The sequence below is a fragment of the Theobroma cacao genome, chromosome 6 (genome assembly GCF_053813885.1).
Source record: "Theobroma cacao isolate CCN51 chromosome 6, ASM5381388v1, whole genome shotgun sequence".
Classification (NCBI taxonomy): Eukaryota; Viridiplantae; Streptophyta; class Magnoliopsida; order Malvales; family Malvaceae; genus Theobroma; species Theobroma cacao.
The window spans coordinates 10,305,763-10,322,941 of record NC_142644.1 but is presented as its reverse complement, the minus strand read 5'-3'; the positions used below and the strand labels follow the sequence as shown (position 1 = coordinate 10,322,941).

The 17,179-nt window shown below is 34.8% G+C and overlaps 1 protein-coding gene across 1 annotated transcript in view; it reads right to left on the bottom strand.

Annotated features, from left to right (window-relative positions):
* Window positions 1-5,769: 5,769 nt before the first annotated feature.
* The window catches only part of SAR1 (SUPPRESSOR OF AUXIN RESISTANCE1), a 31,307-nt gene continuing 19,897 nt past the window's right edge, over window positions 5,770-17,179 (bottom strand). The window contains exons 20-26 of the mRNA XM_018123731.2: window positions 11,205-11,313; window positions 11,033-11,104; window positions 10,793-10,916; window positions 8,939-9,046; window positions 8,115-8,252; window positions 6,344-6,517; window positions 5,770-6,258 (exon numbers count right to left, since the gene is read on the bottom strand). Coding sequence (XP_017979220.2) covers window positions 6,217-6,258; window positions 6,344-6,517; window positions 8,115-8,252; window positions 8,939-9,046; window positions 10,793-10,916; window positions 11,033-11,104; window positions 11,205-11,313 — 767 coding nt within the window. The 3' untranslated portion in view covers window positions 5,770-6,216. The remainder of the gene's footprint in view (window positions 6,259-6,343; window positions 6,518-8,114; window positions 8,253-8,938; window positions 9,047-10,792; window positions 10,917-11,032; window positions 11,105-11,204; window positions 11,314-17,179) is intronic.

The window sequence follows — 17,179 nt, the reverse complement described above, 5'->3', positions numbered from 1 at the left end:
CGAATTACAAAATTTCCATATCATGTTATTGAGTTTTATTATATGGTGGATTATATATTAATTAATCACTGTAGTAGGGGGTTTCTGTGGACCAGCCTTTTAGAGGGGCACGGTAAACCCTATTTATTTTTTACCTCGAACGGAGAAGCGCGTAGGGTATCTCCTGGGGTAAAGTTTAGGGTTCACTTCACGCTAAACCACCACGTGAGGGGGAACTCAGCCAACGCCAAGGAACGGCTATGTTTTCAAAACAAAAACATGATTTATGTGAAATATGAATTTTAATAGCCTTGGCGGTCTCGGTAGGATGCCTCGGCCAAGGTGTCCCCGAGAATGGATTTATGGCTCAAGCCTAGATTTTTATAAGATTCATAAGCCTTTTTACGTTTTTTGAACGAGATGTGTTCTAATTGTAGAACCCAGTTTATGATGATTTACTTTATTGTCTCCATGTACTCAACTCTAGATGTTTATGATGATGTTTGTTTACTCATTGGAATTTTATAATCTCACCACCCTCCTTTCCACCCATTTCAGGTTCAGTATAGACTGTAGATAGCTGATCTCATCGAGGACTACAGTGGGATCTGCATTTTTCAAACCGTACGTTCGCAGTCCTCTTTACTTTTGTTTATTCGGGGGCACTCTTGTTATTGTAAATTAAATTAAATATTTTGGCTTACTGTATTTAAGTATGTATAAATTTATTTAGCTTTTACGCTATAAAAATTATTCATGTATAACTCTATAAATATTGTTTTATAAGAAAATAGAATATTTTACTTAATATTTCTTTTATTTTCTTATTATATTCAAATAACCATAATTTCGTTTTAAATGAAGATTTTAGACTTTTAAACTCATTTTGAATATGAATTATGTGTTTTGTACTTGTATATTACGTTTTAGCCAGTTTCGAAATTTTTGAAAAAAAATGACTAAAATACCCTTGTGAGACGAAAAATTAATATTTTATTTGTTTAAAGTTGGAAACAGCTTAAAATCTTTTAGAACACGATATTTGACAATGGTTGCTCACAAGGGAACAGAGAAACTGATAGTAAAGCCTTGCGGGGTTTCGGGTTGACATTCCGGGCAATAAGTGTCTACCGAGACACCGCGACGGTTGTCACGGGCTCGAGGGGAGTACTGGGTCGTGACAAAAAGAAATAAATACCCAAATAAAATCCATACCAATTAGACCTAAAGAAGTCCAAAAATTGTTGAACCCAATAACACCAGTGCGGGCTTGGGACGACTAGGTCTTCTTTGGGTCGCTTTTTTTTTTTCTTCCTCTCAAACAGGCCAAACTAACCTAACTTCTTTTCCTTTTCTCTTGCAACACACTGTTTGGTGCTCACCCCCTTTTTTCTTATTGTTCTTAAAATGACTCAAAAGAAACAACTCCCAAAATCAAAACCAAAAAAAAAAATTTGAAGTGGCTATCGTTCCCTTCCTTTTTTTATTTTTTTGTTCCCATATTTATTTTTGTGTTGTAGTTTTCTAAGGCTGGTAGATTCTAGAATCTAGGATTTCTAAGGTTTTTTCTATTTATGATTTTGCTATGATTCTATTGCGGTGTTGTGGCTATTAGAGAAAACCTTTTTTCTATTCTCTTTAGGTGTTTTTTCCTCTAATTTTTTAATAGAGAAGCTCTTCTCTCTCTCTTTTTAGCTTAGGTTTTTTTTCTCTCCTCCTCAGCAACTAGAAACACTTTCCCCTTTGATTTTTTCTCTGCCACTATGGAAAAAAAACCCACTCTTATTGTTGTGTTTTTTAGGGTATTTATAGGCAGTTTCTTATAATCTTTCATTTAATTGCAAATCCCTTCAAATTAGTTTTATTTGATTTTATTTTATTTTGTTTGGGATCAATTTCAGGGATTTTATAAAGAAATTTTAGAAATTTGGCAAAAAGATGAAAGGTTCACTATCATGACAACTTGCCTTTCCTTCTTTATTTTTTTCTTTTTTTAATTTTCTTTATTTGTTTTGATTTTTTTTTTTGGTTTTTTTTTTTGTTTTTCTAAGAAAACATTGGCCTTGGGATCAAGGATCATGAAAAACATTAGTTTTTTAATTTTGGTTTTTTTTTAGGTGTCTACACAATGGTTACATATTTTGGATTTGTATATGTCTATATATCCTTGAAAATTAAATAATGCATCCATTTCGTAAAACAAATTGGAATCATGATTAGTGAAGATAGCTAAAATTTTTCTTGTAATCATGCTTATACTTACTTGATTACAAGATTCCTTTATATGATTGCAACATATGCTAAATACTTTGGTAATACTTAATTGATAATGATATCCACTTGTTGTGAAAATTCTCCTCAAATTGATAGTGTCATACATAATTTGGAGAATATTTCTTGAAAATATTTTGGAAGAATAATTGCTTGAAAATGATTTGGAAGAATGCTTGCTAAGTGATATATAATGATGATATTCTTTTGACATAGAATTTCTCTTTAAACTGTCATTTTTATATGAATTGAAGAATTCCTTTGAAATGCTTGGTTGGTATTGTTTGGAAATGCTTAATGATGCTTAATGATTGACAATGCTTGATGAAAATTGAAGAATGCTTAATGATGCTCGATAATGTTCGAGAATGATGCTTGATGACTAATGATGCCTTGGACATGGATTGGAACTAATTTACATAAAATCTTGAAAAATATGAGTATTTGATGCATATGATTAAACATTTATTTAAATACTCACACTTTTCTAATTCCATAAATACTTGAGTATTAAATGAACATGTTGAATATCTACTTAAATACTCATTTATTCTAGGCTTATGAATTCTCTCCTAACATTTGATTTCTTAAGAATCTTTAACAATTGGTGTTGACCTTATGAATTCTTGAGAGGGGTTACTCATTTCCATTGTCCCATGATTTATTATTGGTATCATGAATGCTTGAGATCTGTAACAAGAAGCTATGGTGAGAATTCAACATTTAGTATTCTTCGCTATTAGTAACATCCTTTAAACACCAAATTGATATTGTGCTTTATGTTGCTTCTCACTTATGCTTGAATAATGAATTGCATAATTGGTATCAAGCTCTAAACCTTCTCAATTGGTACCTAGCTTTAAATTGGCATCAAGCTTCATATTGCTTCTTATCATTTGAACTTTAAAATTGATCATATATTGCTTAAATTTGTTAGAGATTTGCACTTAATTGATATGCTGGGTATGTCCAAGATCCTTTCAAAAAGGGAGAAACCTCACTAGTGTCTTGCCAATTAATACAATGAGCTTTAAAATGATTCTATCCCTCACTATTGATTTTGTGCTTATTTGTTTTTAAAAAGGGGGAGCTTTTACTTATATCTATCAATTGGTATATTGAGCCTTATATTGATCATATATTGCACTTTTGGTTTAGTGATTATTGAGCTTATTAGATATATTTAACAATTGGTATTTGTCATGACCCATACTCGGTGGTCTGTGGCCGGTGCACGGGCCTGGCAAGCAAATCCCACAAGACCTGAGCAAGCTTTAGGATTCAAAAATCAAATAACAAATAATCAAGGGATTTCATAACCAAATATTCATAAATAAGGTTCAACATAATACCCCTAGCACACAAGTTCATACAATTATCATAAGGTCATACGTTGACCATTCAAGGCTGGTTTGTACATAACAACTCTTTGTATACAATATTACGTGGCACTCAATGCCTAAAATATTTAGAATACATTACTTTCTAAACTTAAAAGTTTCAGTGTGGAAACTAATGTGGACTTGACCTAATGGAGTGACCAAAATGGGGGACGTACCAAATGCCAAAATCGGTTTGTCAATAGACGACCCTTGCCACACTCAATCTAATGGCCTATTTAACTACACATGGTACAATATGGGTGAGTACTATAATACTTGGTGAGTGGTGCACATAATGAAATTTATATACATATATTAAACACATAATAAATATGACACTCTCAGTGCATCTACATGATCTAACAAACATCTCCAAATATAGGGCATATCATTATCCCTAAGTTTTTGATATGGGGGCATATCATCATCCCCAACATCCTCAACGATCATCACACACATCATTAGGTTAACTCTTGAAGCCAATTCAAAGTCAATCACATCATTCTCCACGGCACAGTCTAGTTGTCAAAGTTTCATATCGATTCATATCATCTTTATCTAGACTTCTCCAAGGCTATCACAAGTCGTATATAACTCAATTCACATCACATCACATTAGCGAGTGCTCTTTCCTTGGATATAGTCAAATCAGGCACGGTGGCAAGCCGGTGGAGAAACAAATCACGCACAGGGCAAAGCCACTAGTAGAACAGAAGTCACATGCATGTCGAAGCAACGGGCGGAGAATCAAAACACACCCAGCGCAAAAGCAATTGGCGAAAAATCATATCATCGACCAAAATAATTTCTCAACGATCAGCATCGCCCAAGGTAATCTCCCGTCAGTAACATCACGCAGAGTAATCTTTTGACGGGCAACATCATGACATTGCAAGTGGGAATCATTGGTGGGACTAAACCACAACCCTTATTTACCACCATTTCTACATGCATATACATAATCACAGGGTAATGGGATCCACTCAACCTCAAGTCAAATCAATGTCCGAAATTCATTCCCCAGACAGAACACAACTCCACAATGAGACCATATCATGTTGTGGATATGGTTGTTACGAGGATGAACTGGTTTGGGATTTGTATTCAAGAGTTTAGACTAAAGTAGGCTGTAGGCTAAGGCTGGATTGGCATGGGTCGGAATTGTATTCGTGTGGCCAAAGGTTGGACTATTGGAGTAATAATCAGTTGAATTCATTACGACATACGAATTATTTGGACTTTCTATGCTCATCTAGACCTTATGAACTCGTTTCAACCTTCTAAACTAGTCTATATCATCTGGGCTCATATAGACCTTTTAAGCTCTTTTGAACCTTTCAAATCTCTGAACTTTATTAAGAATTATAATGTTTTCAAAAAGAAGAAAAATAAACTTTTAGAATTTTTCGAGGTTTCTTAAGATGAGAAATGAAAGACTGTATTTGGAGTTGAGGTAACTGAAATGAATAATTGAAATTCGACGACATTGATAAGTTGAGCACCAAGATACTTAAATAAACAATAACACTATACAAAAGCCCTATAGATTTTGGTTAGGCATGATGACCATCCAATTGGATTGGTCGGTCAGAGTCTAGACTCACAGTGCATTGATGGTCCATACATGCTATATGTGCCTTTGAACTTTACTGTATGGAGGTAGGTAAATCTTTTAGCATGTGAGCTTATCTTTATACATATCAAATATTGAAATCAAAATCATTTGAATATTGTTTTGATACTATATACTTATATAAGTATATGCTTTCATATATATAATTATTGCAAACTGTATATGAATAAGAAAACACTTTGAAATCCTTTTCGATCTTTGGACACTTTAACTTTCGTTTCCAAAATTGTTTTCATACAATTTTTACTAAATTAAAAATGATGCTCAAATAATAATATATGCTTTCCATAATATCTCGGAATAAGTCTTGTGATTTTGAACTCTATGCTATTGTTATCATTTTTGTCCTTAGAATGTATGGAAAGATCATATTAGCCAACTTTAGTAAGTATATATTTTGAGCCATTGAATTCTGTATGTTGGACATGTTGAACTAATGTTTAGGCTGCTTGGCAACAGACATGAGGTGCACAATAATCAGTGTTAAAAACTTAAACTAGTTACTGAAACTTAACAACAAAATTGAATAATCTGGTAATTTTCTTTACAAGTAGTTTTAAGGCAAGGGCTGAAAAAGCAAGCTCCAATCAGAACCCTCTACCACAGTTGTTTCAACTACTCTGCAGTTCACTACCCAGCTATACATGTAAAGCATTAGCACCATACCTCTCTTCAAACTATCAGTCAGTTGGGTGAAAAAGTTTAAGCACCAATTAGTTTACTGCTCAGTCTTTCCTTGAGAAAATGGATATGTCACACGCTGGAAATAACTAATTTAACCACTAAAAGTTGGAAAAATCTCTCACCAGCTTGAATCGCCAGGCACATGTATTCTACCATCAAGCCCTCTTAGAAGAAAACTGATGGTTGCTTGATCAAATTATCTTTTAATTTGTGCACTGACACCAATATTGAGTGATCCTAGATGTTACCTACATATGATGACTTTCTTTAGCTTGCAGAAGAAACTGCATCATCTGAATCCACCTTTAGCTGTTAAAAGATAGAACAGTGCCACATGGTTAGCGGTGAGAACAGATTTGATACAAAAGAGCGACCAGCATCCAATATAACATACCTGCTTGAGATGATTTAATAAAGCTCCATGCAGTAGCCTTTTGAGCTTATCACATTGATCAACCATGTGACCTAAATTGATCAATCCGTCTAGTTGGCACCAAAGCTGCTCTAGTGTGTTATATGGGAACCATACTGCAGATGGTCGTTTGCGATTAATTATGTCCACTGGTCTCTGCAAAAGGTTAATAGTAGCAGACTTCAGGCAAAGCCAGCAGAATACAACTACCACATGATTGCAGACAAATGAACCAGGAGGTATCAAGAGAACAGATTCAATAAGAAAAAAAATGTGTAGCAACAAAACATCACATTAATTTGACTTTTCATTTGAATCTTTGGTGAATCTCCGTGAAATTATAACCCTTTCTCTAAAGTTGCACATTAGATGATTACACATAATCTGACATTTAGTTGCAAACTCTTAGTAGAACATAGAATTGGCATAAAATTAATACAATTTTAATACCTACCCAACTCCATCTTTCAATACCTATCCAACCACACACTTAGGAATATGATAGGATATGCATTTCAGAGAAGAAGGTCAAGTATGAAGAGTGCCAATCTATGGAAAGCAATATAGATTATAGAAAAGGTTGCATGAAACCTGCCTATGAGAAATTCTACACTACATAGCGAACTAGGATTTTGCGTTGAATGGAATTAAAAACATGCATGTTAAGGCTGTTTATCTTCTGGTAAATAGGAATTGGGATGTGTGTATGTCTGTGTATGCATGTAAGAAAGATTACAGGAATATGCTTCCATAAACACCATAATTGACCATTCCATAATTCAAAAGCTACTAAAAATTATCAGATAGGCATATATAGAACTATAGATACTCTGAAAGATTGATACACAAGGGTTAGAAGTCCTAAAGAGATAACTAATAATATATATTATCTTGAACTCCAAGAAAATAAATCCAATGTCCAAGAAACTCTTAGCATAATCTAAGCTTGACAAAATTATACAAAGATACTAGGTCGCAAAAATTGCATAAGTTTACGATCCTGCCCCTACAAAGAAAATAAGTAAAAATTTCTAAAGTCAAAACTGCATGATTAAAAATAAATAAATTTTTGCCATGGTTGCACAAAAAAGCCAATATCTTCCACTATTTTTTTGAGTAGACAGCAGGCAGAAGCCACAAAGAGAATAGCTGACTAGTAGGGATGACAACTGACAATACCCCAACAAGAAGCCTGCCTCCCCACTCTATTCAGGTCAGGTTTTTTATTGAAAAAAAAAAGGGGCAGGGAACCAGGATTTCCTTCCCTGCTGAGTACTCAGAGGGGCAGGGAAAGGGACGAATTTCCTCCCCCAAGGTGGGATTGGGGTTGGGGACAGAGTGGGATTGGTGAGGGGTGCATTACTTGCCCCATGTTCCGCCTGTTGCCATCCTACTGACAATACTTGATTAAATATCAGTACTAACGAGGAGCTATTTCAATTGGTTTTCACTTTCTCCCTTCAATTTATTTCCCAAAATGAAGAAAGATGCCCACCAGTTCACCCTCTCTTCCATATCTCTTTTCACTACAAGAAAGCCATGATCTAGTCCTGTAAAATGCTCTGAAGATACATCTAAGATCTCCAGCGACTTCACTAGAATGGAGGATCTCAGCAATTTGAATAAAACATGGATTGAAATAATTTTATATGTTCTATGACATTAGGAGAGTTACGTAATACTCATTTATAAAAAACTAGATGAGTTGTAGCACTAAGCAAGTTAAGATACCACAGCAAAAATTGCAACTTACCATTGATGCAAATGCTTCTACATACTCAAGAAACAAATTTGTAGCTTCTATATATCGACCATAATCAGCGTATAGTCGAAACAAGGATGCTGGACTTGGGTCTGGGCCAGTCATTCCCCAAGACCTTCTCTGACTTTCCTGCCCAACCCAAGATGATGTAATGGCAAGGTTAAAAATAAGCAAGATTAATCCAGACATGGTTAAAGTTAAAAACAGTTTGTAAAATAATAATTTATACTCATTTAAAGATAGTCTTCTTCAAGCCAACTGGTACAACTGGCTACTGATGTAAACAAGTACTTTTTGACAGCTTAATAAAGTTGACTGACAGACAAGTGATCTTTCAACCTAAATTGGGTTTTTCTGTTCTTTTGGTTTTTCCCTTACATGATTAAAGTATCTAATGTCAAGGAACTTAGATATAAAGAATGACTATTCCAAGAATATTCTGCTGCTTGAATGTGGCCTTCACAACAATGCATTTACTAGCTTGATGAATTTTCATGTGAAAAAATTATATATCCTGTATCGACTTACATCCTTGTTCTTTTTGTTCCCTTTTCCTACATGTATTGTTTTGTTATCTTAATAGAGCTTTTTTAGGCCCTTAAGGCCATGAGTAGGATTCTCTGCCAAATATCATAGTATCTAACATCTTAGAAATTATCCTTATTGAAAAGAAAATAGATGAAAGATTGAGAGTCAGGGAACCATAGTAGAGAGCACTACAGAAAACTTGCAATGTGCAACTTAAGCTGTTCCCTGCTTTTTATATCCCGAGAGCAAACTGATCCAAGATTTTCTATTGTGGGTAGAAGTATTACCTTGAACATTTTAACCAGCCACAGAGGCAATTCAATGTGAGGATCAGTACGAAGAAGTGTTTCAGCAACTACTAGTGGCAACCTAGCATGAATATATTTGTACTTTTCCTGCAATGCACAAAGATCTCATGATGAGCTAGATGAAAAAAGAAAATAAACAAGAGGAAAAGGAAAAGAGGAAAGGTGACAGGACAAATTTTTAATGTTGCTTTCATTTTCTTCTTTTTTCATTTAATGGATGGTTGCTTTCAGTTCAGAAGACTGACACATGCAATCATCTTCTTTTTTAAATCCTTACACAGATTCACATTTACCAGGAATTTAACCCCAAGAAAGAAAATGTTGGAGCACAGGCAACTTACCAAGGCAATCAGGTGTACAGACATATATTACTAGTCACAAGTTAGTAATTATGAATATAGATATGGGCATAATACTATAGGCAGTTGGTTGAAATGTAACATCTCAAATGCCAGCAGTGATACTTTCTTCCTCTTTGCTTCAGAAATTCAGTACACATACTCAACAGCTAACTCAGCACTCAGAATATGACTTATATGCACAATCGCTTAAGCTGGTGTTACCCATAGCTTCACTCTTCCTCCCAACCCCAAAATGTGCCATCCAGGAAGAGAAACCCCTAGGCCTTTCAATTTTACAATTTCTTTTCTCAACTTATTATACATAATTAATTAGTAACATTACCCCCCAGTAAAAAAAAAATTCACAACTAAGCATAGAAGTCAGAAAAAAGATAAGACAGGGAAGTTTAAGGTATTTCCTTTCACATACAACAATAAAACACCATCAACATGTTAAGAACTTGACACAAACTGAACCACCCATTTATTGTCTTACTATTTTTCCCAATCTTGAGCAAAAACAATTTCTCACTACAGATTCAAAAGAAATCATAAGTTAACCAAACATTTTAAATGAACAAACTTCCTTATTCCTGCGTCAATGCTTCAGGCAGAAAACATTAAGCACTTTTTTAATAGACTTTCTATCTAAATTATAATGAGGAACACTTTTCTGCTTAATAAATAAAAGCTACCCATAATATGCAGTTACATTTTGTTTTAGCTAGATAAGAAAGGGCAGAAGTAACTTTTCTCAAAGGCCTCTCCTCGAGTTTTTTTAACAGTGAGAATTCTTTTTACCTTAATTTGTATGACCCAGCACTACTGATATGAAATCCCACCAAAGAGAAAGAAGAAGAAAACCACTACCAACTCACATAATACAAAGACACCCGATGCCTTATCTCTACTTGTATCACAAGCACCCAAATAAAAATGGGGACAAAACAAGTCTTTGAAAAACTATAATATGAGAAAGCAGCACTGCTGTTAGCATCATCTTTCTTCAGGGTTAAACCATAATGTCTGATGTTAGGTCCTTGATGCGAAAATCCTGATGCAATTTTTCTTTTCTTTCATAATATCTTGAATTTGGAATTAGATACCATTGCGTTGTTTTCTTTTACTGCTTGCTTTTTGCTTCTGGAAGCACAAAATAAAAGCCAAAATAAAAAGTGCATTTTGATAAAAAAGAAAATAATTTTTTTGAACAATTAATAAAACTGTAATTTTTGGAGAACAAAATGCATGACTTTACGTTTATATATAACAATTATGTTACATTTGGTGTTGTATATTAGTCATTTTTAATTTTTAACCAGTTATCGATTTATGGTTATGCTTTCTACTATTTGCTTTTGCCTTTTAGCAGACCTTTAGTAAGCAAAAAACAAATACCAAAAAGCAAGTTGCAAATGCAACAACCAAACAAGCCCAAAAAAATTTAAGAACAAGGCAAGAAAAAAAATTGAAGCATTTAGAAAGTACGAACAAGATAATGCTCAAGTGTTTCCCAGTGACAATTCGCCTTAGTTTGTTGAGCTGTAGGCGCCATATCAGGTGAACCATGAACAACCACTTCATCCTTGGATGATGTCAATAATAGATTGTGCGCTCTGAAATCAATCCAAAAAGAAAAGGCCACATTATTTAATGAAAATTCTTTACTTCACAGGCAAATTAAACAGAGGGAAAAAGTGAAACAAATTAGTGCAAGGATGACTCATCTTACCCAGTCCAAGACAAGCTTACTGTACTAGGGCAGCACTTTAACGACATAGCAGAGAAGATCTTTTCTAATTCCCTGAGCAAAAAGGACCACCAAGTTAAGCTAACAGAATACCAGAAGCACATATGATCATAAGTAAATTTAATGAAGCAGCTGAAGGGTAAATATTTTCCACCTCTTCAATTCTGAGTCTTTCCAGAATTTTAAAAGAACAGCAAAGGCCATGTCATATAAATTCGTTTGGACCAGAAGCTCAACCAGATCTGATGGGGCCTTTTGAATATCTGGAAAGGAATTGAAAGTAAAATAAATCATCCAAAAAGAAGAGACTATTAAAAGTGGATAATGGAAACCTCCACTTCAGCAACTAAAACTTTGAGATGAAGTTTCTTAATATTAACAAGCCATGTCATGCGATCTTCCTTTTCTACACCTTGTATCAAAACCCTACTACACCAGCTGTCTACAAGAGCTTACACCTAAAAATGAAATTAAAATGAGAAAATAAAGAAAGAGAAAAGATATAGAAAGCAATAGCAGCCTTATCCCTTCATATGTTACCATCTCATCATCTATAAATACACCATGACAAACATCACAATACTAAGCTAAATCATCCCAGCCTTCCTTTTCTTCAAAAATGCCTTTCCAAGCATGCAGAGAAGCAACCATTGTACATTCTATCCAGAATCATCAAAGCTACATCAAAATGCTGAAAAAACTAGAAACTTCCAAGCCGTAGGACAATGAAATTTAAATATTGCCCACTAGTGCCACTGTTCTTAAAGCAGCAAAATCTATTATAAGTAATTTGCTTTGGCTTAATAAGATTAAACAGAAAGTTGCACTTACAGCTAGTGTCCAAACAACCAAAGAGAATTGTACGTTCTATCCAGAATCAAAGCTACTTCAAAATGCTGAAAAAACTACAAACTTCCAAGCCATAGGACAATGAAATTTAAATATTGCCCACCAGTGCCACTGTTCTTAAAGCAGCAAAACCTATTATCAGTAATTTGCTTTGGCTTAATAAGATTAAACAAAAGGTTGTACTTACAGCTAGTGTCCAAACAACCAAAGAGACTTTGATGGCTCTTTCCCCTTTCAAATACTCCCAAAGAAATAACACAATACCACAACCAGAGAACCCCTCAGAATAGCATGAAAAACACACCTGATGCTCTTACCAGTCAACCACCAACACATCTTACCATTACTCAACCCACACACCTTTACAGAATACAACAGATAGATAAAAGAAACAACTTAAAGTACAAGGTTTCCATTAAGTATTTTTGTCAGACGTTTATAAAGGAAAAGGCATAAGGTGAAGCAAGTCACCCTTGTAAGATGTGGCATAGGCCTCAAAGCACTAAGGCGTACGGGTTGTAGGAGTCGATTTTAATTTAGAAAATAAAAAATATATGCAAGATAATTTGATTGATAACAAAGCAATATTCCAAAAACAGATACAAGTTACCATTACCACTATGTTTAAATTGAGGGGAGGGGAGGGAAAGGAAAGGCAAGGAGGGGAAAGAGGGAACCCTTTCCCCTTTTTGGATAACCAATGAAACAAAAGGAGAGAAATAAAGGGGTATCCAAAATCCCTCTGTTTCCCCTCAAACGCCCCTCCTTCCAATTGCCCCAAATTGGAGGAAAAGAAGCGGACAAGGAAGACAATTTTTATATGCTAATATGTCCATAATACCCTCATTGATTTCAGCAAATTCTATAACAACTCCATATAAAAGCTTTCTTAACTCTCCAATTTGCATACTTTGATTGCTGCTTTTTGCTATCTTCACCTCACTAGTGCAGCCACACAAAATGGCTCTCTCATTTGCATTTTTATACTTGTTAAAGACTGATATATATTGTTATGTGTTAAGCTATTGTAGGTTTAGGAGTGTTTTAATCTTTTTCATATTCTCTATTCTATTATAAATAGAATAGCCACATTGTGGAAATAGACCTTTATCAAATATATGAAAGTAGTTCACATAGGATCAGAGCCTGCCTATCCAAATCCCTACAAAAACCCAAAACTATGCGGAGTGGGGTCTACTAAGGCTGGTAGATCTTGTTAGCTGAATATGAGGTTGGTTAGTTTTTGATGTGTTGATTTTTTTTATTTTTTTTTTTTTTGATAGTGGTGGAAAAGGGTCAGTGAGATGGTGTCAAAAGGTAGTAAAAGTCTGGAGGTTGTGTTCTCACATCACAAAATAGTTGATGTTACACTAGCCAGAGACGGTTCTAATTTTATAGAATGGAAGTTTCTAATTAAGGTTAATGTAAGAGGACCTAGGAAGGAAGTACATCTTACTGAACCCTATCTCGATGAAGAAGATGCTGCCAAGGCATGGATGACAGATGATGGAAGATTGTTTTCTCTGATTGTTAATTGTATTAGTAGAAAGATGGTTCTTTCAATGAAATATACTACGACAGTTAAAAAGTTATGGGAGTTATTGCATTAGTGTTTTTCAAGTACAAAGAATATGAAGAGATTGTTTTCTCAGATTGTTAATTGTATTGATAGAAAGATGATTCTTTCAATGCAATATACTACAACAGTTAAGAAGTTATGGGAGTTATTGCATGAGTGTTTTTCAAGTACAAAGAATATGGTTTATCACAGGAGGTTAGTCATCCAAGTCAGAATGGACGTACAATTATGGATTATTACTATGATTATAACTGTACTACTAAAAACTTTTACAATGCCATGGCACCTTTTACTGATGTGGCTAAGATGAAAGAAAAGCATGAGAGTTGTCTTTGGTTGGCTATCTGGTTTAGATTCAGAGTATGACGTGATTCATTCTCAAGTCTTGGCCAACAAGGTTGTTTCTTCATTGTTTGATGTTGTTACCACTGTACTGAGTACCAAGGAAAGTGTTTTTAGTACTAGTGATGTGCCTAATCGATCTGCCTTAGTCTCACAGGGTACTAATGAGTTTGGCAATGGATATAGAAGAGGATCAAGTGAGGGAAGAGGCAATTTTGGAGGAAGTCATGGTGGAAAAGGAACAGGTGGTAGTGGGGGTCCAAGAGTGTGTTATAACTACAGAGAAAAGGTCACCTCTGGAATTAGTACTCTAAACCCCTACAGGGACAACAAAATTATCATTATCAATCTTCTTCACAAGGGCAACAAAAACAACTACAGCAGTATCAGGTCTCCTCTAAATTTGCTCATGCAACATCACAAGTTGGCAGTTCCACTACACCCTACATTGAAGGACATACAATAATTATGTCTGATGAGGAGTTTTCTAGATAAACCCAATTCCAGAAGTCTCAACAGCCATCATCCTCCTTTATTGCTACCTTAGTTAAGTCAAGTAATCCCACAACATGTCTTTCTTCTTTATCTCGTCATTGGGTTATTGACTCAGGTGCCATTGACCATATGACAAGAAATTCAGGTATTTTATCCACTTATAGATATTCCAATCATTGTATTAATGTCATTCTTGCTAATGGATCAACTATTGAAGTCTTAGGTACTGGTAGTAAACTTGTTGCTCCGTCAGTGCCTTTTACCTTCAATTTTGCACCTTCCTAATTTTCCATTTAACTCGTTGTCTATTAGCCAAATAACTAAAGCCTTAAATTGTTGTATTGCCTTCTTTCCTGGTTATTGTCTATTTCAAGATCTCTTGACTTGGAAGATTATTGGTAGTGGGAGTGAATCAAACGGATTATATCTACTGGATGAAGTTATTGCTGCTCTTCCTTATACAAGTGCATCAATTGCATGTTCTAGTGATCTTTCCCTTTTCTAACTTCACTGTCAACTTGGTCATCCGTCTCTATTAGTGTTGAAGAAAATATGTCCTAAGTTAGTATCTATGTCTAGTTTACCATGCGAGTCTTGTGAGTTTGCCAAGCACTGTTGTGTGCCACGTGTCTAGAGTTAATAAGAAGAATACATCTCTTTTTGAGTTAGTTCATTATCATCTTTGGGGTCCATGTCCCGTAACTTCAAAAATCGATTTTAAGTATTTTGTAACATTTGTTGATGATTTTTTAAGTACTTGGTTATATTTAATGAAATCTAGATCTGAGTTGTTTTCCATCTTTGTTGCATTTTGTGCAAAAATTCATACTCAATTTCACTCAAATATTCATATCCTCCGTAGTGATAATGCTAAAGAATATTTCTCTGATCGTTTGTTTTTACATGATACAAACTGGTATTATTCATCAATCTTGTATTTTTACTCTTTAGCAAAATGTAGTAGAAAGAAAAAATAGTTATCTTATGGAAGTTGCTAGAGCCTTAATGTTTCAAATTAGGGTTCCTAAAGGTTTTTTAGGCTAAGGCTGTTCATACTGCTGCTTGTCTTATTAATTGCATGCCTTCCTTTGTTCTTCAAGGCCAAACACCATATTATATCTTGTCTCCAAACCAGTCCTTATTTCCAATACCTCCCAATGTATTTGGTTGTCCTTGTTTTGTTTAGGATATGCAACCCCATGTTAGTAATGTATATTCTTAGATTACCCACGAAAACAAAAAGGTTATCGTTGTTACTCACTAAAGTTGGGCAAGTATCTTGTTTCTCGTGATGTCACATTCTTTGAGAATAGTCCTTTCTTTGCTAGTCCTCCTTCCTTTGTTTCTGAGACTGAGCTAGTAGATTTCTTGATTTAGACAGTGAGTACTCCTAGTCTTGATACTCCATCTAGTTCATCTCGACCTCTTATCACACAGCTGTACACCTGTCGTCATGGCACTGATGCAGCAGTTCCTCAACCCGTAGATACGATGTCAGATTCACTTCTTGTACCAACTTCTATGTCATTAGATTCTGACCTTGATCTCCTTATTGCTCTTCGAAAAGGTAAACGTCAATGCACTCATTCCATCTCTCTTTTGTGTCTTATGACCATCTTTCTCATTCCTTTGTTGCTTCTCTTGATTCAGTTTCACAACACGGTATTCATGATCTTAAGGTTTTTCTTCAAGCAAAATTTCAAACAAAAGACTTGGGTTCCTTAAAATACTTTCTAGGGATTAAAGTGACTCGCTCCAAAAAGGGTATATTTCTCTCCCAAAGGAAGTATGTTGTAGAGTTGCTCAAAGATGTTGGATTGCTCAGAGAAAAGCCTTGTGAGACTCCTATAGACTCAAGTGTGAAGCTTATAGCAAGAGACAGGGAGGCATTTGCAGATCTTGAAAAATATAGAAGATTGGTTCGTAAATTGAATTATATGACAATGACTCGTCCTGATATTTCTTTTCCGATGTGTAGGAAGTCAATTCATGTCAGCACTTACTATTATTCATTAGGATGCTTTGGTTCGTATACTAAAGTATTTAAAACGGACACTAGGCAAAGGGGTTGTATATGGAGATCATGGACATACTCGAGTTGACGGCTTTACTAATGCTGATTAGGCAGAGTCACAGATGATACGAAATCTACTATAGGATCTTGTGTGTTTGTGGCAAGAAATTTGGTATCATGGAAGAGTAAGAAGCAGAATGTGGTAGCAAGGTCTAGTGTAGAGTCTAAGTACCGCACTATGGCACAAACTACTTGTGAGCTTATGTGGATTCGTCATTTGTTCATCTCCTATGAGAATGTGATGTGATAATCAAGCAACTATGCATATTTCCTCTAATCCAGTGTTTCATGAAAGGTCAAAACATATTGAGGTTGATTGTCATTTTGTATGAGTGAAGATTCAACAGAAATTGATATCTAGGCCCTATGTAAGCATGGGAGAGCAATTAGCAAATTTGTTTACTAAGAATCTTTCTCGAGTTAGAATAGATTATATTTGTAACAAACTGGGCATGATCAATATCTATGCTCTAGCTTGAAGGGGAAGTGTTAAAGGATGATATATATTGTAATGTGTTAGGGCTATTGTAGGTTTAAGGCTATTTTAGTCTTTTCATATTCTCTATTCTATTATAAATAGAATAGCCACATCGTGGAAATAGACCTCTATCAAATATATGGAAGTAGTTTACAGCATTTTTTTTATCTTACCTCATATGCATAATTATTTGAGGGCTTTTTATTATTGCCTTACATGGAAACAATCTTGAATCTCTTGTCCAATATTTAATATATTTTTCCCCTTGCCTATGAGAATTCTGAACTTGGAAGAATAATTTTCTAGGAACCG